Source organism: Macaca fascicularis, chromosome 12 (assembly GCF_037993035.2).
Source record: "Macaca fascicularis isolate 582-1 chromosome 12, T2T-MFA8v1.1".
Taxonomy (NCBI): Eukaryota; Metazoa; Chordata; class Mammalia; order Primates; family Cercopithecidae; genus Macaca; species Macaca fascicularis.
In genome coordinates this window covers 61,491,018-61,515,126 of record NC_088386.1, presented here as the reverse complement: position 1 = coordinate 61,515,126, position 24,109 = coordinate 61,491,018, and the positions used below count along the sequence as shown (strand labels likewise).

At 35.9% G+C, this 24,109-nt stretch overlaps 1 protein-coding gene across 12 annotated transcripts in view; it reads left to right on the top strand.

The window, feature by feature from the left end:
• Positions 1 to 432: 432 nt before the first annotated feature.
• Positions 433 to 24,109, top strand: part of TTC21B (tetratricopeptide repeat domain 21B) — a 97,262-nt gene continuing 73,585 nt past the window's right edge. For all 12 annotated transcript variants that reach the window (XR_012421176.1, XR_012421175.1, XR_282616.5 and 9 more), the window contains exons 1-9: positions 433 to 570; positions 4,548 to 4,677; positions 4,768 to 4,878; positions 8,626 to 8,792; positions 10,980 to 11,102; positions 13,096 to 13,253; positions 21,178 to 21,262; positions 22,360 to 22,458; positions 23,839 to 24,031. Coding sequence is in view for 6 of the 12 variants with exons in the window: in XM_065525599.1 (XP_065381671.1) it covers positions 550 to 570; positions 4,548 to 4,677; positions 4,768 to 4,878; positions 8,626 to 8,792; positions 10,980 to 11,102; positions 13,096 to 13,253; positions 21,178 to 21,262; positions 22,360 to 22,458; positions 23,839 to 24,031 (1,087 nt within the window). In the remaining 6 variants the exon portion in view is untranslated. The remainder of the gene's footprint in view (positions 571 to 4,547; positions 4,678 to 4,767; positions 4,879 to 8,625; positions 8,793 to 10,979; positions 11,103 to 13,095; positions 13,254 to 21,177; positions 21,263 to 22,359; positions 22,459 to 23,838; positions 24,032 to 24,109) is intronic.

The window sequence follows — 24,109 nt, the reverse complement described above, 5'->3', positions numbered from 1 at the left end:
GCCACCTTGTGGCCATAAAACAACTTGCCCACGTGAAAGTTGACCGCTTTTTCCCGCGCCGGCAGAGCCTTGCCGAGAGCCGCACTGCGGGAATCGGCCTCCAGACAAACGTACAGAAAATGGTGTCTTCCTTTACAACCAGTGACACGAAACAGACTTCCCCTTCTTCCTACTCAGTTTCCTTTATTCCTTAATTCAATTTCCTCGGCCCGTCCACCCACTGTCCTCAGACAGCCGTTTCCCAGTGTGACCTCCTTTTCCAGCTGCACTACCCGACGGAGGCCCTTTTCCCAGCCCCAATCCTCCCGGGTCGCCCTCGCAGCTCTCCCTCCCGGTCCCCGCCCCGCCTTCTCCACTACAGCACGATCCCCACCACACAGGCCCGCCCCTCCCTCCGACAGCCAATGGCGGCGCGACCCCGCCCCTCCCGCCGTTCCCTGGGAGTTAGCTGGCTGCGGGAGGCGGGGGACACCGAATTCTTTGTGCATCTTCTTTTGGGCTGCGGCGATACAACGCCCCCCATCCCCGCGGCCCAGCCTCGGGGCAGCCATGGACTCGCAGGAATTGAAGGTGACCGGGCGGGCGGGCGGAGTTCCTTTGCGGCCTGTTGGCCCAGGGGCGCGGAGGGAGCTCGGGTGGCTTCCCTAGGCCGCTGTTTCTCTGCGATGCCCCGGCCGCTCGGGTTGCAGGGTGGGCCTGCAGCCTCTGCCTACGGCGGGTCTCCGCGGGCCCTGCTGGGGAAGCCCAGGTCTGGGCAGCCCGCCCACGCGCTGTTTCTGAATTGCTGCTAGTCCCCATGCTGTTGGTTGTGTTTACTTTTGCATCATATTTACTAGAAAAGCTTGGGTTACCTATGACACTGCGCCTCCAGGTACGATTTTTAAGGTCTTAAGGCAAACTAGTGTCAGCTCCCACACTGGACAGTAAAAAGAGCCCAGAAAGATATATTATAGGAAACCCATTAAAGACGTGAGACTTAAAAGTGGAGGAGTCGTTATTTTAGGGTGATGGTCTAATCTGTTTATCACTGACTCATCCATTCAGCAATGACGGTCAACTTAAGAAAGGCTGATATAAAACAGTTAAAGACACGAGGCTTGAAAATAAAATAACTTTTCGGATGTTGGTCTTCCCTATTCATTTGTTCACTGAATCACTCGTTCAGCAAATATTTATGAAGGGTTTACTGTATGTCCATTAGAAGCTGGAGATGGCAGTGAGCGAAACTGAACAGTTTCTGCCTTCTCAGATTTTACAGGCTAATTAATGCTGGGGAAAAACCCGAATTCAGTTGACTCAACAAGTATCTGTCGAATGCCTCCTATGTATCTAGCACTGTTCTACGCACTGAAATAATAAAACCAAGAAAAACTCTTCCAATCTTGGAGCTTACATTTGAGTAGGAGGAGTCAGACAACAAATAGGTAAATAAGATGTGTATCCTGTGAGATGGTGATAAGTGGATGGAGGACAATTTGGCGGTGCGGGAGGTTAGGGAATGCTGAAAGGTCTTGTTTTTCTGCCTGAAGTTTTACATTATCCTCTGTTCTAGCTATCCCCCTATATCCTTAAATTTTTTCATTCCCTTAAATGTATTCTTTGCACTGCCACCCAAATGAACTTTCTAATAAAAACACTTTAATGTAAAAATGGGGTTCCTCATTGCTTAGACTTGAGGATCAAGCCCAAGTACTTAATGTGAGGCTCTTCACCCCACCTTCCTCTCCAACCTCATCATCCAATACTCTCTGTCTGAAGCCTCAGAGCAGGGAATGGCAAACTTTCTCAACAAAGGACCAAATAGTACACATTTTAGACTTTATGTACCGTATGGTCTATCATATCTATTTGGGCATTGTCATTCAAAACAGCCATAGACAATACTTAAATGAGCATGGCTGTGTTTCAATAAAACTTTATTTATGAACACTGAAATTTGACTTTCATGAATTTTCACGTTATGAAATATTTTTCTTTTTTTTTTTTTCTTGACAGCTGGAAAATATAAAAACCATTCTTAGTTCACTGGCTGTACAACCAGCCAGCCAGATATGGCCCACAGACTGTGGTTTGCCAAACCCTGCTCTAGAGTATGGAGTGGCTTTTACTCATCTTCATCACCACTACCATCCCAATGTACCACTGATGATTTCTTATCTGTGTTATTGCAGTTCCTCTTCCTAACTCCTATACCTTCCTCAAGAATCATGAAAAGGAAATAGAGTGTGTATGTGTGTGGAGGGAGAGTGAGGGGTTTGCAATTCAAGAGTCAGCTCTGAAATCCTCCCCAATAATCTTTCCCTTGATTTTAGTCATCCATCCTCCCCTCACACCACATTCAGTTTTCAAAGCTGTCCAAATGTTACTATCCCACATGCTCAAAGCAGTTTATAAGCTCTTTTCTTACATTTACTACATTGTATTTCAGTTAGTCTTCAGATTACAGTCTCATCTGAAAAATATAAGTTTTTTGGGGGGACAGGAACCGTGTCTTACTCATCTTTCTATTCATAGTACCTAGCCCAGTGCCTGGGTACCAGTAGGCAGTCAGTAAATGTTTTGGATTGAACAATCTAACCTGAACCAAGGCAGTGGCACTAGGTATGTTTAGTGGGAGTTAGACTAGAGAAATAGAAGAACCTACTGAGTGGTTCGACTTAGAGAGACTGGGCAAATAGGAAGGGAGGATTCATGAGTAACAGAGTACCTGACTTGGGTAGCAGGTGGAAAATGGAAATACGAATCTAGAACATAGACAAGAGGTCTTGGCAGGACACTTTTTTTTTTATTCTATTAACATATGGGATCAGAGGAACTTATTTTTTTCAGAATAGAACTCTTATACTATGATATCTTAATTAATTCTCACAGTGACCCATATATTTGCATTACTAACAACATTTTATAAATGAGCAGACTGAGGCATTGTAAGAAGGACTAGAGATTTGAAGCCGGGTCTTTTTGCCTTTAAATTCCTGTCCTTTTTATGGTTCTATGCCACTGCCTTTCAGGAGGATTATAGATACTTAGTGATAGTGTGCAGAAGTCAAGTAACGTATTAAATGTGTCCTTAGTTGTGGCAAAGTAAGAGGTCATTTTGCAACTTTAGGGAATGGAGCATTGAAGGAAAACTGCGCTTCACTGAAGTGTGTTGTGGGGGTCTGGAGATGGGGTGTGGATCACACTTTTAAGAAACGTGGCTAAAAAGGAGAGTAGGGAGCAGTGATCACAAGGAGGGAGGCAGAGTAAAATTACAGAGAACAGTCGCCTAACTGATCTAGAGAAGTACATGGACTATAGCCCTCCAAAAGCAAGAGACGATATACAACAGAGCTGTCGGACCGGCGTGGTGGCTCACGCCTGTAATCTCAGCACTTTGGGAGGCCCAGGTGGGCGGATCACTTGTGGTCAGGAGTTCAAGACCAGTCTGGCCAACATGGGGAGCCCCATCTCTACTTAAAAATACAAAAATTAGCCAGGCGTGGTGGTGCGTGCCTGTAGTCCCAGCTCAGGAGGCTGAGGCAGGAGAATCGCTTAAACCTAGGAGGCAGAGATTGCAGTGAGCAGAGATTGCGCCACTCCAGCCTGAGTAACAGAATCTCAAACAAAACAAAACAAACAAACAAAAAAACCAGAGCTGTCTAGACACCCTTAGATTTTAGTCATGTCACTTAGTTACTGTATTTCTCACTGCTACTGAACAAGCTGTAGAGTACAGGTAGGTAGGAGGTATGGGGTGGCCCAAACTGCTTTCTGGTGAATCAGGTGTATCGTAGTGATGGCGGGAAAGTGTGGTTTCTGTCTTTGATTAGGTTAGCAACCAAGCCTTAGACATAATCCTAAGAAAAATGGTAGACAACACAGGCCCATTTTTATTCAGAAGTTAGTAGGTCCTGATGGTTTTGTCTTGTATATGGAAATAATATAATTTTGGAAAAAGCTTAAAGACAACCATTTTCATTGAAAAATAGTTTATTTATTTTTAACTGACAATTTATTTGTCACAGAACTCAAAGCCAAGTAAGATAACATTTGATGATACGTTGAAGAATTTAATTTGTCATTACTTTGTAATGCTGTAATAAAATACTGGATATTTTGAAAAGGAGGTTTTTTTTTTTTTTTTAAAGAAACCTATGGTCTGGCAATGGAAGCCTTTTGTCTTTTTTTTTAATTTTAATTTTAATTTTTATTTTTTTAGTTCCTGTTTATTGTCTGCCTTTCTGTTTTCTAAAACATTCAAGAAAATGTGGGCAAAGGAAAAATGGCGAAAGCAGCCTCATTTCGATGCTGTTAACAAAAACTTTAGGAAAAAGGATTTAAATTATTAGAAAACATTGAATTATTTCAGTAATTTTATGATCATTCAGTTCTGCAATTCTTAGCATTGAGTTCTAGCCATTAACAGTATTTTAAGAAACTTGGAAGAAAAAAGTCACATTGCCTAAATTTTACATTATTCTAGATGTTAGATTAATATCTGCTTCTTAAGAGTATTTCAGAGCACCAGAATTCCTTTATAACATTTTTTCATTATTTCCATTTAGACTTTGATTAATTACTATTGTCAAGAGAGATATTTCCATCACGTGTTACTGGTTGCCAGTGAAGGAATTAAGAGGTATGGAAGTGATCCAGTCTTCAGGTTTTATCATGCCTATGGCACATTAATGGAAGGTACGTGTTAATCATTAAACATGTTCCATCAGTTTTGAATTCTTGCTTTGTACTAAGAACAGTTTTTCATATCATAATCTTGATTTTCAGGTAAAACTCAAGAAGCTCTTCGAGAATTTGAGGCTATTAAAAATAAACAAGATGTATCACTTTGTTCTCTAATTGCACTGATATATGCCCATAAAATGAGTCCTAATCCAGGTATGGTATTTAAATACAATGCTTAGGACAATTTTTCCTATTCAGTTTATTTTGATTTTTCTCAGTTATCAAGTCATTCAGTCTGATCACACTATATTATGTATTTCCTATAGATACAATTTATACATATATTTATCTTCCTGATAAGGGTATAAATTCATCAGGCACAAGAAATGTGTCTTCTACTACTTTCGTGTTCTTTATATCCTATGGCAGAGATTTCATTAGTACATAGGGATTTTTTTTAGACAACTTAAAGGGGAATGTATATTAGTAATTGTTATACCAAAAAACAGGTACTGTATATGCATAAATTGCTCTGCAGCAGCCAAGTTTACAACTTATGTGCAAATATACAGCCAATGCAGTTTATTTCTGTATATTAAGCTTCTTGAGAGCCTTAAAACCCTTTATGAGGGCTATATCTTGAGAGATACTCAGCAAATTTTTATGCAATAGTAGGTTGACTAGATTAGAGAAGGAAATTTATACATAAACCAGCAATTAAAGTTGTGTAAACTGCCAGGCTAAGTGGCTCAAACCAGTAATCCCAGGAACTCGGAAGGCTGAGGTGAAGGATTACTTAAGCCCAGGAGTTCGAGGCCAGCCTGGGCAACATAGTTAGACCCCCATCTCTATAAAAACAGAAAATAAAAAATAAAGTTATGTGAACTGTCTTAATGTATAGTTAACTTAATGGCAAAGGCAGAAGAGTTTCCCAATTATATGTAATAAAGAAGAAGTAGTGTTATATTCTTCCATATATATCCAGTAACAGCTAATAGGATTGTAAATATAGATTGTGTTTCAAAAAATTAGATAATAAACAAAAGTCGTAGACTGGTTCCTTGAATATTAGATGAGACTTTTTTCTAAAGTCAAGTATGGCATACCTCCTTCACACATACGCAAATCAATACAAAGTTATTTAAAACATGTAAACATGTGCTTAATTTATCCAAGAAACTATGCCTAATACAGTGAGAAGCTACAAAAGAATTGTAATAATTGGTTCATGCCATCAAGTTGGTAATCTAGTGGAAAAAACAAAATGTAAAAACCACAAAGATTAAATTCCAGTGTTTCTATTAAATAATACAAAATGAAACAAATGAGTTTATAATTAATTGAAGTTGATATGCACTATTAATTTGGAAGAGTAGGCTGAGAAGGCTTTTGAAAGTTTGCACCTTAATCTGATCTTTGAAGGACTGGTAGAATTTGAATATGAAGAGTATTGGGCAGAGAGGAGAAATGGATGGGCAAATACGTGGAAGTGGTTCAGGTTTAGGCTCTTCTGTGGATCCCCTTTCTCCATACTCCAGTGGGAGTGTGTTTAGCTAGAGCAGAGAATTTTCATGGGAGAGCTGTAGTCAGTATAAATAAATTAGTAAAAAAATAATTTCTTTTTAGAATCAAGTTTTTATTTAATTGGTTATTCTTACCAGTGTTGATTCTGTTGGAAACTGATTTGCAGGACACTGAAACGATGGAATCAGAAATAACTGTTTAGAGGAACCTGAGTGCTAACTCTACTTTGCACCAAGGATGACACTGAATGGACTTGAAGTCTAGTAGGGGCCCAGATGTCTGTAAATACCACCTAGGAAAGTCCTAGATTGTTAGTATACATTGTTCCAGGATGCCTATGTAAACCCTGCTTATAAAAAAGCTGAGATGTGGCAACAGCTTTGTGCAGACAGTGTTAGAGCTAATTGATACCTCATTAAGGATGTGATGGAAAGCTGAGTAGGAAAGATTTCCTGTACAATGCCTGCTCCTGCCTGGTGAGGTTTTTTTGTTTTGTTTTGTTTTTGTTTTTGTTCTCTTTTTCCATTTCTGTATCATGGCTGTTTAATGAACGCTTCTGAAGGGGTTGTAGGGATGGGGAGTGGGGAGAGGAGAAAAGGGTCTTCTTGCTAAGCAATCTGTAGACTTACAGAAACAGTTTTGTTTCCTTAACTTGTTATATTGTACCTTGTTAATTTCACATTTAAATTTGTATCATTAGAGTTGAAAGGAAGAGTCACATACCTTTCTCCTTGGTAGCCATTCCTGGAAGATAGAACTGTTGGAATCACGGGCCTCAACTTACATTTCTTCTTCCTCATTGCATGGCTGATTCAGATTCTGATTCCATCCAGGGTTTGGGTATAATTGACTTCTGTGTCCTAAGCAGATACTTTTTTATATATATATATGTATGTGTGTGTGTGTGTGTGTGTGTATATATGTGTGTATATATATATGTATATATATAGAGAGAGAGAGAGAAAGCAGGAGAGAGAGAGAGTATATAGATTTAATGTAAGTGAATAGAGTTATCTATTTAAGGGAGCAGTCAGTATTAAACTACATCAGCAATTACGACATCTTTTTACTGACCCATAACAGTAACTGGCATGTTTATATGTTTTAGAATTGTATTTAAGAAGTATTAATACTTTGAGTACCAGTAGTGGACCTGTTCCTAATAATTGTGATTAGAACCATTATACATTTTTACAAGTCTTATTATTAAAAAATATTAGCCTATACAGCCTTTCTATTTTGGAAATGATGTAAACTCTATAGCTGTATTGTGCATTGCAGTGATCCTTGACCATATACCTCCTCTGTTGCCCAGACTGGAGTGCAGTGGTGCGATCTAGGCTCACTGCAACCTCCGCCCCCGAGGTTCAAGCAATTCTCCCTGTCTCAGCCTCCCAAGTAGCTGGGATTACAGGCACCCACCACCACACCCACCTATTTTTTTTTTTTCTTTTTTCAGTTGGGATTTCACCATGTTGGCCAGGCTGGTCTCAAACTTGTGACCTCAGGTGATCCACCCACCTCGGCCTCCCAAAGTGCTGGGATTACAGGTGTGAGCCACCATGCCCGGCCATATACAGCTTTTTTAGTAAGTTTGAGGAACTGAATTTAAAATTTGATTTAATTCTAATTAATTTACTTTTTAAATTTAAAAATGATACTTGATTCAGTTATTAGAAAACTTATTTCGCAATAACTTGAGTCTAAAAATCTGCTTTTCAGCCATAAGTTTTATGAAAACTACAAATCAAGTATTTTTGAATAAAATGTAGCCTTTTTTTTTTTTTTTTTTTGAGTCAGAGTCTTGCTCTGTCACCCAGGCTGGAGTGCAGTGGCGTGGTCTCGGCTCACTGCAAGCTCTCTGCCTCCCAGATTCATGCCATTCTCCTGCCTCAGCCTCCCCAGCAGCTGGGACTACAGGTGTATGCCACTGCACCTGGCTAATTTTTTTTTTTGCATTTTTAGTAGAGACAGGGTTTCACCGTGTTAGCCAGGATGGTCTCGATCTCCTGACCTCGTGATCCACTTGCCTCAGCCTCCCAAAGTGCTAGGATTACAGGCATGAGCCACCGCACCCAGCCAAAATTTAGCATCTTAATTGTGATGTGCTGTTAGTATGAAATACCACATTTCACAGGTAGTAAGAAAAAAGCATGCAAAATATCTCATTAATTTTTCTATCGATGATGCATTGAAATTATATCTTAGATATATTAGCTTAAATAAAACATTAAGATTAATTTTAATTGTTTCCTTCTATTTCTTTGATAGGGCTACTAGAAAATTTTAAGTTATATATATATGGCTTGCATTTTATTTCTATTAGACAGTACCACTATAGAGAGAAGTAAATTTTTTGCCTTGTTAATTATCTGACCTTTTATAAATACTTGATCCAGAATTTAATTTTTATTTAATATCATTTTCCCCTCCCAGATAGAGAAGCTATTCTGGAATCAGATGCCAGAGTGAAGGAACAACGTAAAGGAGCTGGAGAGAAAGCCTTATACCATGCAGGCTTATTTTTATGGCACATTGGTCGCCATGATAAAGCAAGAGAATATATTGACAGAATGATCAAAATGTCAGATGGTAGTAAACAGGTAGCTATTTTTCTGATTTTAAAATAATAACATTAAAAATCCTTACGTTATTGATCTATCCAGTAGTATCTGTGGTTTAGTTCTTTATTATTGTCCACTCTATTGCCACTTTGTAAATGACAGCTTTATTTTAACCCATTTATGGTTATCGATATGGTTAATAGTGTATTATAGAATAGGGATTCTCTAAGGTTAGTTTTATGCTACTAACTCTTAAATGATCCCTGCCTGGTTCCTTCCCTCTGTTTTTCTCTTTCTTTTTTTCTCCCTTTTTTTTCCTTCCCTCCATATTTTGTTCTTTCCTTTTCTCCCTCTCTCCTTATTGAACAGCTGTAGATACAAGGCACCATTATTTGTAGTGTTAATAATGTAAAGGAAAATAATACATAAACTTCACTTTCATGAATGAATAATCCAGTAGTGGCATAGAGCACATCCCCAGCTAATATTGTGAGAAAAATGATAGATGATATGAGAGATATGTGATTAAAGTATGCAAGAAAATAATAGCTAACATATATTGCTTGCTTAGTTTGTGCTAGGCACTGTTTTAAATTAAGGAGAGATCGCATGCATAAGTGTTAAGAGAATGTGAAAGAATTTTTTTGAAGGAACTAGCATTTGAACTAAAACCTGAAAGAAGGATACAATTTCAACAGGCAAAGATTATGGAAAAGGGAAGTAGATACTCCCAAGGTGAGAAATAATAGATGGAAATGAGACATGTTACTTCAGTGTACACTGAGATACTCATATTTGATGGAACATAGGATACGTTGGTAATGAGCAGGGAAGAAAAGCTTGGAGAAGTAGACTGAGACAAATTGAAGGATCTTGACTGCTAGTTAGAAATATTTGTGTCTGATTTGACATTCTTTGAGAGGCTACTGAAGACTTTTAATTATGGTAGTGATTTTATTAGAGTGCAAATCCAGAAGATTAATTTAGCAATGGTTTCTTGGATGAAGTGGCTTGAGGATAAACTGAAATGCAGCAAAAATAAAAAAGATAGTCTTTCTTGCAGAAGTTTTTGAGGCATGACACTAAAATATTGTACAGTGAGTACAAAGTTCAGAATTTTTAAATTACCCACAGGACCTGTGAACTGATGATAAATAGTTGGGAAAGATAACAAGTTGTCATGTATTAGGATGTCTTTGAGGCTTTCAGCCTAAATAAATTAGAGACCAGTTAGCATAAATAGAAAATACATTGGTGTAAGAAACTAATCTTAAAGGGAAGTGATCTGACTTAAGACATGCTGTATTTCTGGTTCTGGCAGAACAGTAAGATGGAGATAACAGATGAATTTCTGGAAAAATAAAAATTTAGAAGAGGTTTTGGGCTAGAAATATAGGTTGGGAATCATCTACACAGAGACAATAGTTAAAACCATTCAAATAATGGCACTGATTTAGTGCATAGCATTGGTTAAGGTTCTGATCTGTATTTTCAGGTGAAATACAGGGAGGTGAATATAGTCTTGGTTAAACATTTATAAATTTGTCAGTTAACCTAGATTTTTTAAATAGAAGAGCATATTTCACAGTTTTTTATTTGACCTTAAACAGAAAAATAACCAGTTTTTGTCTTCTTTTCAATCTTGTGTGTCTTACAACCCATTGGCCCACTGACTTGTGTAAAGATAAATATCCATGAGTTCTTCAGTTTCTAATGTTTCAGGCCGTTCACCTGTCATTTGAAATTCAATGGACTAATCAAAGAAGTTAAGAAGATAGTTGCCAGATCATCTGAATGTTTAGGATATGTGAAGCAAGACATCTTCTGTTATTTCATCTTAGTTCATTTAGACTCTTTGCTCAAAAAGAGACAACAAATTCTCATCTATATATTGAATTACATGTTTAAGTGTTATTATTCATCAATTACTAGCAAAGTCTCAGAGAAAATAATGGTTTTAACACTAATAGAATATTTGATAAGCTTCTTAATTTTAATATTGAGCTCAATAGTAATGTTAAAGGCTGAAATTTGTAATATAGTTCCCAAGACACTAGGCTGGCAAGGGTTCAAAAGTGATTTCACTAACAGAATTTTATTGTTCATAACATATTTGTTAGAGTCCTTTTTGTTATTAATTGCCAGAAAAATGACAGTAGGCTCTTTCATTAACATTTATTTCTTTTCATTTCTAAAGAAGTAAAAATAGAATTATTCATTTTACAGGGACACGTTTTGAAAGCATGGCTTGATATTACAAGAGGAAAAGACCCTTACACTAAAAAAGCACTGAAGTATTTTGAAGAGGGACTCCAAGATGGGAATGATACTTTTGCTCTGCTGGGTAAGGTGAGTTGGAGTTAGGGTAAATAAATCATGTTTCAAAATGTATTCATAATATATTTGAAACCTGACAAAACCAAGTAGCTCAAAAAAGTTGATAATTTTCATGATGCTGTTGTCAGCTCACAGCTGTAAGGTGGACTGGCATTTGTATAAGACGATGAGCAATACACTAGAGAAATGTATTCCCTGCCAAAGTTCCTGAATCCTGGATCAGCTGTAACTGTTATTGTTGTTGTTATTTTGGTTCAGACATTCTTTCCTCAGCATTTATCATGTGTCTTATGTATGTGAGGCGTCCCTTTAGATACTAGAAACCCTGAGCAAGAGAAAACCTGTTTTTATGGAGCTTGTATTCTACTGATGGAGGCAGACAATAAACAAAATAATTAAGTAAGTTATATAATATATTAGAAGGTGGTAAGTACAATGGAAAATACAGCTGGAAAAGCTGGGGCATGAACTTCCAATTTTACATGAAGTGGTCAGAGAAAGTGACATTTGAGCAAAGACATTTAAGGAGGTGAGGGTTAAAGCCCTCCAAGCATCTTGGGGAAAGTATTTCAAATAGAGGAGATGATGAGTTCAGGTACCTTAAGGCGTATTCAGGGTTAGCAAGGAGGCCAAAGTGGATTGAATAAAGAGAACAGAAGTGAAGGCCTGAGGAAGAAAGGTGGGATGGGGATGAGGAGGAGTGGTGGGCCTGTTCTGTGAGGCCTTTGGCTTCTACCTTCAATTAGAGAGACAGGCAGCCAATACAAAGTTTTGAACAGAGAAATAACATGATTGGACATACATTTTGAGGGATGAGTCGTTAGAACTCATTGATGGGTGGAAATATGTAATTAGGACCCTTTCTTCCATCCCCATTGATGCTTTCTAAATGCCTTAATTTTTTTTTTGACTCAGCAAAAAGAAATTATGAGTTGGGAACAACAGTCTGTTAGATAAGCAGTAATTTGGAGGGATAAAAAAGAAAGGGGAGAGGATTCATGTGTTGACTTTTGTTGATGTCTCTACATCACTTTTCCTGTCACTTTGTGTGGACAGTAAGCCCGTTGGACATCTTGTTCAGGCCTCAAGTTTTACCTAATGGCACTGCTGTAGAAATTGGCCATACACTTGTCTTGATCATTTTTCTTCTCTTAAAGAAAAGCTGTTGGATAAAAATTTGCCTCATCATCTCTTTTTAATGTACTAACTATATTTATAGCTTTATTTTTTCTGACTATGAAAGTAATAAATGAACATAGTAAAACTTTTTTTAGAAAATACAGTAACATCTGAATGACAAAATGAACATCACCATTGGAAATAACCAGTTAAACTATTATATATAATATCTCTTCATGTCAGTAAATATACATCTAAAAATTTAGGTCATCATTTTTAATGATTACTTAACATTTTATTAAATAGATATACTATAATTTTCTCCTCTAGGTACATTTGGGATTATTTTATACATAAACAATTCTGCCATAAATATCATCTATATACTTCCTTGTGATCTTTTCCAGTTATTTCCTTCAGATAATTCATAGAAGTGAAAATGTTGAAGTAGAGGGATTTATTTGAACTTTATTTTGCTTTTTCTTTAAAATCGTATGTTCTTTAACCTGAAAATAATTTCTTAAAAAGATGCAAAATTTCTAAAATTTCTTAAAATTTTAGATACTACTTGAACATTTCCTGGAAACATTTTAATCTAAAAAGACAATTTTCCTGTTCTAAATGGAAACATTATTTTATGGTATTTCCAAGAACATTTTTAAAAATTTTATCCTTTAATCATGTTTTTCAGCCATTTAAAAGTAAATTTTAAAACATAATAGTTTATATAATGTATTTGTATTATTCTGTGATGTTTTAAAATTTTGTTTTGACAAAAACTTACTGTTTCTCTCATTAAAAGTGATAACTGCTCCTCACAGAAAAGTCAGTAAGTATTAAATGCTCATACTCTGCCTGCTCTGCACCTTTTTTTCTCTTCCATTAGGCACAATGCCTTGAGATGCGCCAGAATTATTCAGGTGCCCTGGAGACTGTGAACCAGATAATCGTGAACTTTCCAAGCTTCCTTCCCTCTTTTGTTAAGAAAATGAAATTACAACTAGCCTTGCAGGATTGGGACCAAACGGTTGAGACAGCACAATGGTTAAGTAATAAAAGTTGACACAAGTCTCTTTGGATTTGGTTATAATTTTGAGAAAAAGCGAAATCTATGTGAATTTTTTTCATAAGAGTTTTTAAATTTGATTGTTTTCAAACAGTGTGGAACCAAGAAAATACTTAAAGTCACACTGCTTTTAAACATTGAATTTATTGATTTACATAAATATTTGATTCCTGTTTTAAGACAGATACTCTCTTTAGGCAAACAGACCAATATCCCTGTGGTCATGAAGCTTATATTCAAGCGAGAGGAACCATATACTAAGCGTACCAAATAAGTATATTCTGTAGTATGTGTTAGAAAGTATAAGTGCTACGGGGGAAGGATAAACCAAGAAAGAGATGGGGAGTGTTGAGGAGTTCGGTCTTATGGGATGGTCATGGACGGCTGAGACCTTTGAGCCATCTTCTAAAGAAGGTAAGGGAGTAAGCCATGCAGATGTTTGAGGGAAGACTTTGCAGAAAGAAGGAAAAGCAAATGCGGAGTCCCTGAGGTGGGAGCACATGTCATATGTTTGAGGAGTGGGAAGGAGTAAGAGAGGTGAGTATGGTGTGAGGTCTGAGACAAAGGGTGGGAGTGAGCCCGTGCTAGATGATGAAGGGTCTTGTCAGCCATATAAGGATTTGAGGTTTTCTTCTGAAGCATGAGGTTACTGGAGGGTTTTGAGTAGAGGAATGCCATCATCTAAATTCTGTTTTAAAAGAATCACTCTGCCATGTGCAAAACAGACTGGGCGAGCAGGCAAAGGCAGAAGCAGGGAGAACCTTTTGAAAGCTGTTGCCATCATTGAGAAATGGTGGGGGCTGGCCCAGTATAGTTGTGGAAGTGCTTTGAGAAGTGATTGGAATCTGGGCCTGTAGCAATTTTGTTTAGGAGTAAGAGAAAGAATAGTTTAAGGTGATTCCAAGGTTTGTGGCCTGAACTACCAGAATAACAACAACAATGATGATAATGAACTGTTGTAAAGTGTTCAGAGTGCCTGGCTCATAGGAAGTGCTATCTATTTATTCCCAGGGTAACCCTAAGAGGAAGGTACTATTAGTATTTCTGTTTTACAACTGAATAGACTAAGGTACAAAGAGGTTGAGAAGATTCTCCAAAGCCACACAGTTACTTAGTGGTGGAGTCAGGATTCAAATCCAGAGCACTCTAGTCCCAGACTCTGTGCTCTTACCCACTGCTTGTACTAGAGGATGCAGTTTGCTTCAGCTGCACAGGATGATTATGGAAAAAGAAGGTTTCAGGGCAGGGAAGGAGTTTAGCCTTCAACATTGTAATTTCGAAATGCCTATGAGAAGTCAAAGTAGAGATGGATGTATGGGCAGGCAGCTGTATGTCTGAATCTGGAGTTCTCGAGAGAGGCCTAGGCTATAGCTAATATTTTGGAGTCACTGACACATAGATGTGATTTAAAGGCATGAGATCAAGAATAAATGTATTTGAGGCACAAATCAATACTTTCTAATGGATGAATTCATGTCACTTAATACTGAAATCACAGAAAAGTAAATTTCATAGGTAATACAAATATACCTTTAAAATCAGAATGTCTTAATAGAACTTCTCATGCAAACAATAGGCAAGATCCTTTCAAGATACAAATGAAGTATAAATTGCATAGAAAGTCACCTTTACTTCAGTGTGGATCAAGGTTTATAGTCTTAGAATCTTCAGAATAAGTGACTTGCAAGCATGTCTAACTTTCATCCATATCTGACAAAATATTAATGGCTATCTCAGGACCGAACATCTTGGTAACATCTTTGCCAAGATCATCTATCATTTATTATGAAGAATTTCAGATTTATGTAAAAGCAGACAGAATAGCATCATGAGGTACTCTTATCTGTTTCCTGCCCCCAGCTACCATCACCACATGACTAAACCCCCGTTTGCTTCCTGGGTGTAATTTTCAGTTTGAAGCAAATTCAAAACTCTGCATCATTTCATTTGTAAATATCACAAGATGCATTGAAAAAATAGGATAATTCTTTTCCCTCTACAACATGACAATGTCATTATCACATATAAAAAATTAAAAATAGTTTTTTAATATCAAATATCCAGTGTTCAAATTACCAATAGTCTCAAATATTATGTTTTTTAAATAAATTACTTTTTAATCAGGATCCAAATAAGTCTACATATTGTGATTGGTTTATATCTTTAAAGTCTCTAGGCTCTCTCCCAGTCTCTGTAAGTTCTTTCTCACTCTTTCTTTCTCTCTCCCTTCCTATCTCTCTCCTTCCCCTCTTCCCTCTCCCTCCCTCCTTCTTCCTGCCTTCCTATTTCCCTGTTTCCCTTCTCTTTTTCTTCTTGCCTTCTTTTTAAGGTAAAGAAACCAGTGTTTTGTCCTGTAGCGTTTTCCATGATCTGGATTTTGTTGTTTGTCTGCCATGGTGTAGTACAACTTGTTGCTTTATCCTCTGTAGTTGGTGGTTGCATCTGGAGGTTTGGTTAAATTCACATTAAGTTTTGTTGTTTTGGCAATTACTTCATGAGTGGTACTGTTGTGTTTCATCACAGTGACAGAATGTCTGCTTGTCTCTCTCTTTTTGTGGTATCAGCAGTTATTCATGCTCAATACCTAAGTGCTTGATTCTTAGGGATTATAGTAGGATTACATTTGAATTCTATCATTCTTTCTTTGTTTCTTAGCTAGAATACCTATAAAGAAAAACTTCTCATCTCCTGGTTAGTTACTGAGTGGTGTAGTTCATATAAGAAAAATAGGATAAGGTGCTTAAGTCTTTTCCTTTATTTCCAGGTTTAAAAAAAAAAATGCCAAGAATTCCTTAGCATCCTTCATTGGTAATTGATTAGTGCCCTAGGTTTGTTTGTTTTACATGCCATGGATTTAGATGAGTGCTTCTGGACATTTCAGTCATTATAATTGTACAGTCTTATCTCTGACTATTAGGAGCTTCTTCAAATTGTTCTTAAGTCCTTTTGACGTGATCCTAGTAGTCTTTGATAGTTACTTTGCTATTTGGTATGACAAGCTGTCCAGGCTCATTTTGTGTATTACTTCCCCAAGTAGGTATCAGTCATTTGTCCAGGGCAATCTAATCTCTTTTAGTGTGAAATGATATTTGAAGGCCACAATTTGGGCACTAGTAATTTTTTGATGTATGTATCTGTCAAGATTTTTTTTTCTAGGCGCTGTGTGTGTGTGTGTGTGTGTGTGGTTTCTATATATTTTAAAAATATGTTTATATTTTGAGGGTGTTTTAAAAGTAAGAAATAGACTCATAATGTACTTTTAAACTTGTTTTTCTCTTTAAGAGAGTGTTCCATAGATATCATTTTATACCTATTCACATAGATACACCAAATTGTTTTTTAATAAACAGTATTTTTAGGGTACTTTTATACTCACAGCAAAATTAAACAGAAGGTACAGAGATTTCCCATACATTCCTGCCTCCACACATAGATAGTCTGCCTAATTATCAACATCTCCCACCAGAGTGGTACATTTGTTACAGTGGATGAACTTACATCATAGTCACCTAAAGTCCCATCATTTATATTACAGTTCACTTTTGGTGTTGTACATTCTAGTGGTTTGGACAAATGTGTAATCACATGTATCCACCATTATAGTATGATACAGAATATTTCTACTTCCCTAAAAATTATCTTTATTGTGTATCCACTGTATATCCCTCCATCTCCCCAACTCCTTGCAATCACTGCTCTTTTTACTGCCTTTATAGTTTTGCCTCTTCCAGAGTGTCTATAATATAGAATAATGCAATATGTAGCCTTTTCAGATTGGCTTCTTTCATTTAGTATTATGCATTTAACTTTCTTCCATGTCTTTTCATGACTTGATAACTCATTTCTTTTTAGTGCTGAATAATATTTCATTGTTTAGATGTACCATAGTTTATCCATTGAAGGACATCCTGATTGCTTCCAAATTGTGGCATTTATGAATAAAGCTACTATAACCTTGTGCAGGTTTTTGTATGGACATCAGTTTTCAACTCCTTTGGATCAAATACCAAGGAACATAATTGCTGAATCATATGGTAGGAGCATATTTAGTTTTGTAAGAAACTGCCAAACTATCTTCCAAAGATGTTATACCATATTATATTCCCACCAGCAATGAATGAGAGTTTCTCTTGCTTTAAAACATCTGCATCAGCATTTGATGTTGCCAGTGTTCTGGATTTTGGCCATTCTAATGGGTTTCTAGAGGTATCTCATTGTTATTTTAATTTTAATTTGCATTTCCCTGGTGATATGACGTGGAGCATTTTTAAATATGCTTATTTGCAGTCTGTATATCTTGTTTGGTTAGGTGTCTATTAAGGTCTTTGGCCCATCTTTTAATTGGTTGTTTGTTTTCTTATTCTTTGGATTGAAGAGTTCTCTGTATATTTTGGAAAACCATCCTTTATCAGGTATATCTTTATCTGATAAATATTTTCTCCCAGTCTGTGGCTTGTCTTTCACAGAGCAGAAATTTTTAATTTTAATGAAGTGCAGCTTATCACCTCTTTCTTTCATGAACTATGCCTTTTGTGTTGTATCTAAAATGCCATCATCAAACCATAGGCCATCAGATTTTCTCCTGTTTTATCTTCTAGGAATTTTATAGTTTTATGTTTTACATTTAGCTCTGTGATCTATTTCAGATGGATTTTTGTGAAGAAGGTGAGGTCTGTATCTATATTCCTTTTTTCCATGTGGATGTCCAGTTTTTCCAGTGCCATTTATTGAAAAGAGTGTCTTTTCTCCATTGCATTGTCCTTGCTCTTTTGTCAAAGATCAGTTTACTATCTATGTGGGTCTATTTCTGTGATTTCTACCCTGTTCCATTGACCTGTTTGTTCTTTCACCAATACCACACTACTGTCTTGATTACTGAAGCTTTATAGTAAGTTTTGAGGTCAACTAATGTCAGACTTCTAAATTTGCTCTTTTCTTTCAATAGTATGTTGTTGTTCTGGGTTTTTTCCCACTCTGTATAAACTTTAGGATCAGTTTGTCAATATCCACAAAATAACTTCCTGGGATTTTGATTGGGATTGCATTGAATGAGTTTATAGATCAAATTGGGAAGAACTAACATCTTATATTGTCTTTGCATCCATGACATGGAATATCTCTCTCTTTATTTGGTTTTTCTTTGATTTCTTTTGTCAGAATTTTAAAATTTTCCTCATAGACATCTTGCACATATTTTGTTAGATTTATATGTACCTAAGTATTTTACTTTAAGGAGTGCTAATGTAAATGTTACTGTGTTTTTAATTTCATATACCGTTTGTTCATTGCTAGCACATAGGAAAGCAGTTGATGTTATGTATTAACCTTATAGCCTACAATCTTGCTATAATCACTTGTTGATTCCAGGTGTTTTTTAAATTGATTCTTTTAGATTTTCTACATAGATGTTCCTGTCATCTGTGAACATCTATGTATTTCTTCCTTTCCCTAATCATTTTAAAACTGAGTAGCAATCTGTGAATTGAAAACACAAATAATTTATTTAATCTCTCCCCATTGGTATACACCTAAGCTGTTTCCAATTTTTCAGTGTTCAGTATAGTGCAGTGTGCACACACGCATACACACATACCTCTTTGAACACAGGTAGGACTATATATGCAGAGAAGTTTCCCAAAGGAGAGATTGTTGAATCCAAGATACTGTATTTGTTAGGGTGGGCTAAGCTGCTACAAAAGTAGATCTAAACATATAATGATTCAGTATAATAGAAGAATGTTTTCCCATATGTAACTGTTTTAGGTAAATGTTAGAAGTGATCAGGCAGCTTTGCTCCACACTGTTTTTAACAGACCTAGACTCTTTCCATCTTGCAATCCTGCCATCTCCTAAGACCTCATAACAGCTGGCAGAAAGGGAAAGATAATGTAGAGAAGTCATTCCACTTTTTATAAAAGCCCAGGCCCAAAAATTGAATGTATTATTTTATTTCACGTTGACCACCTCTAAATGCAAAGATGTCTGGGAAGTGTTGACTAGCCACATGCCCAAGCAAATAAGGAGAGAATGGATTTAAGGAGACAAATTGTAGTCTCTGCCTCAAGTATATAAATTTAAAATTTTGATAGGCACTGCCACATTGCTCTAAGAAATCATACTAATTTACACTCCTACCAGTAGTCGATTGAATGTTCCCTTACCTTATCCTCACCAATTCTGGCCATTTTCAGTGTGTGTGTGTGTGTTTGTTTGTTTTTTGTTTTTTTTTCTAAGCCATCTGAAACAGAGGTGTCTTATTTTTATTTTCATTTATTTTATTGTATTGAGATTGAGCAACTTTTCATATGCTAAAAGCTCTTTTCTTTGGTATATAACTGGTTCTAAATATGCTTTTTTTTTTTTTTTAAGTGAGCCTACTCTCTCCTTTTTGATGGACTCTGATAATTTTTATCGCAAGTTCTCCATCATGGTTTTTTGTTTTTTGTTTTTGTTTTTTTGAGACAGAATCTTGCTCTGTTGCCCAGACTGGAGTGCAATGGCATTATCTTGGCTCACTGCAAGCTCGGCCTTCTGGGTTCAAGTGATTCTTATGCCTCAGCCTCCCGAGTATCTGGGATTACAGCCATCCATCGCCACGCCCTGCTAATTTTTTTGTATTTTTAGTAGAGACAGAGTTTCGCCATGTTTCTCTTATAACAGTTTTGTTGGCTCTTTTTTTTTGTTCTTGACTGTTATAATCAATTTACAAAATAATAAAAAAGAAACTGTAGAAGATTTTGGTTTGAATTACATTAAATTTGTAGTCATTTGTGGGAAAAAAATTTTTCTTAACCAAAAATGAGCATTATTATATCAGGCCGCTATTGGTGTATAGCAAACAACCACAAATGTCAGGACATATAATAATAAGTATTCTTTCCTCACATTTTTGTGGGTCATCAAGGGTCTGCTGATCTCAGGCAGGGCTTGGCTGGGGCCCTGCTTCAGTTCAGATCCAGCTGGGTGAGTGTGGCACATCATTGCAGTTTGGACTCTTGTCACCTCCAAGAGTGTTTTCCCCTGGACTCACAACAAGTGGCAGCCGCTACTCAGAGGGAATTCTTCTTATACTGATAGCAGGTGCAAGAGAACAAGCAGAAGTATGCAGTGCCTCTACAATTTTGGCTGGTACACTGCTATTCCTGCCCACATTCAATTGGCCAATATAAGAAAAATGTCCAAGTCCCTAGTCAAGAAGCAGTAGGGTACACTCCAACTTTTGTAGTTAGTTACATGGCAGAAGGCACGTACTCAGGGAGGGTTAAAAAACTGGAACCAGTAATTGTGATATGTACCACATCATCCATGATAAGAGAAGTCTAGGGCGTTACCTTTTTGGTTCAGTTCTTTTGAAAAATGTCCCTGAGTACGGTTTCATAGGAATTTTATAGCTTTTGCATGTTTCTTAAGTTTATGCTTGTTATTTTTTTCTTTTTTCTTTTTGTTCCATTTATTAATAGGATTTTTAATGTAATATTTTCTCATTTGTTTTTATCACATAGGAATCTGTTGTTGTGAATAACAGTAGTTATTGTAATGTTTGACCCAGCTTTGCATTCCTGGAATTCCTGTAATAAATCAGCCTGGTTAAAGTGAATTATTCTTTTACTATGCTGTTGTATATAGTTAGCTAATACTTCATTTAGGATTGCCACAAGATTTAATGAGACTAGTATAATCTATTCATATCTCTTAAAAACATATTACAAATTAAATTCCAGAGACTTTTATTTGTTTAAATAATAAAGTTGATAAGTTTCACAAAGCAGATATCATTTTACTAATGAAAATTACTTATTTTGATCAGTGGAATAGTGAGGCAAGCAAACCAACTTTTCATGCCCTCAAATAAAAGAAAATATATAAATTTATTTTGACATTAACTAAATTGTTTTCCTGCAGGTTGCTGCTCCAAGATAGCCAAAATGTGGAAGCACTGAGAATGCAGGCACTCTACTATGTGTGTAGGGAGGGGGATATAGAGAAGGTAAGTGGCATTGTATTATTTTAGTTTCCTATATTAAAAAATATATTTCATTACACATACACACCCACATACACACACACACGTGTGTGCATGTGCATATACATTAAAGCCTTGAAGTTCTCTTTTAGACTATATGTCATGGTAGTTTTTAGTTGATTATGAGACTATACCTTAACAAAGAAGTCAGCTTCTAAAATCTATTAGTAAAGCAAAAATATTATACGATTAACATTACCCTTGAAAATCCCTTAAATCATTAATTATAGTATATATGGCTTTCTGTATGAAACTCCTGTGTATGATTAATGTAACCAGTGATACTAGATATGAAAAAATATGTATGCAAAATGTAATTTATAGTATATTTACAATTTAACTGAATTTGCAAAAATTAAATGGGCTTAGGATAAAATCCCATTGTACCTTATAATAAAGTATATCTGTTTCTGTAGTAGTGAACACATTGACTATAGATTGGATCATGGAGTGCCAAACTCTAATCTGAAGAAAATAGTATTAGTATAACATGTAGTAGATTTGCATTGTGTTTAGTGTGGTTAAATTGGTTAATGTGACAGTGCCTGATAGATACTTCAGTAAATACTAGGAGTATCTTAGTAGGGGTAAATTTTCCAGGCATTGAAATTACTTGTACTAAGTACCGTAATAATTTTTTCTATTCTAGAAAATATTTTGATTATAAACCAGTCTATAGAGGCAGTTGAAGGGCTGATCTCATATAATTTGTAAATACATTATCATTTGTATTTCATTTGTGTCATGAATTAACTGTTGGAGGGGGAGCTGGGCATGTACAGTTAATGAAATATTATGGGTGTCTTTGCCTATCCAAAGGTTTCCATTCAATAACAAGTATTAAAGAAACACATTCTAAAACACATTTATAATTACTGAGTTTGTTAGAACCTTAAATATGTTTTATAACATATAATCATCCATTGGAGGAGGAGGAATATATAAAAGCAAAGGTCTTTTAAAATACTAGTCGGGTTATGCTTTGTTAGCATATATGTGCATGTATTATGTTGTTTTTACTTAGTGTATTTTAAAGTTATTACCAGTTGCTTTTGTTTTAGGCTTCCACCAAGCTGGAAAACTTGGGAAATGCATTGGATGCCATGGAACCACAGAATGCTCAACTTTTCTATAACATTACACTCGCCTTCAGCAGAACTGTGAGAGTGCCTACCATGTACCAGAGCTCTGTTATCTATAGTAGAGGGCATAAAATAAGTGGAAAAGGTGGAAGCAGGGAAGAGCATATGGCCTAGAGTGCAAATATGTATTTAAATATATGACATACTCCTAAGAAAGGCAGTGTAGAGGAGATGTGGTTTCCAGCTATAAGAAGCCCTGATGGAGGCTTCGTGGAGGAAATGCCACTTATTGATCTTTTAAGCATAGCCAAGTGCCTTCCAGGCAAAGGAAATAGAAGGTGGTTTATTTTCATCAGAGCATAGATTTATGACCAGGATTGCTCTTAGCTTTTGTTTTTTAAAACTATTTTTAAAAGTTTTAAAGTGTATAAAAGACCATTTTGGTGGAGGAAATGGTTGGTAGCTTATTTTTTTAAAAACAATAGGAAAGAAATGTTTTTATTATAAGCTCCCAGTAAAAAGAAGGTAATCAAGAATGAAATAGAAATATACAGTAGAATCTCGAAATCAATACAAGGAATGACAATATTGAAAAGTTCATTAAACTAAGAAGGTTAAAATAATTAGCAAGCATAAAGTTGAAAGAAAAAAATAAAGGATATTAATTGTTAAATGACATGACTATACTTAATTTTCTTATTTAAAAACAAAGATATCAGATTGTGTAAACTTTAGAGGAAGAAAACTCCGTGCTATAACGAAACTTTGAATTAAGGAGGTATTTACCTTTTTCGCTTACCATAGTCCTAGACACATTATTTCAATTACTTTTTTACTAAGCTTATAAAAATTATATAAGTTGGTTCAAACATTTGAATAAGTATTTTACTATTAAAGATTGTTGTCTTGAAAAGTTATGTACTTATTCTAACAACACTGCTATTTCTTGAAATTTTTTTCAAGAAGATTCTAAGGCATGATCTTTTAAAATATTCTCACTGGTGGCATAGCTAGTGTTTAGGGGGAAAACAGATCCTAGTCCTAGTTTTTTATTCAATAAGAAAAAACATACGTATATTATACACATATACACACACACATATACACATGTAACCATAAAATAATGGTTTTCTTGTTTATAAAACAGTCATGAGACAGCTTGGAAAAGGAGTTCAAAAAAATATGTTTATGTAATGACATCATTAGAAGTGTACTTTTCATACTAGTTATTTTGTAAAAGCATTATGTTCATTAGGATGTATAAGTTCTGATAGAATATAAACTCTTGATGCATTGTGTAGATAATAGGAAAGTTTTATTTTTCCTTAATTATTATTTTTTTTCTTTTTCATCACTGCTGTGAAGTACAAATAATATATATATTTAGAAAAAATAATCCTTCAGTCTTGGTAGAAATGTTTGACTTTGAAATCTTACATAATCTTTTTTTCTTTTTAGTGTGGACGTAGTCAACTCATTCTTCAAAAAATTCAAACGTTACTTGAGAAAGCTTTTAGTTTAAACCCTCAGCAATCAGAATTTGCTACAGAACTTGGATACCAAATGATTTTACAAGGAAGAGTTAAAGAGGCACTGAAGTGGTATAAGACCGCCATGACACTTGATGAGACTAGTGTGTCTGCCCTAGTTGGTATGACAACTGTTTTCATAAATATTTATAATACAGATACAAGTAGCAATTGCTTTTAACTTGCCATTAGAGAAGAAC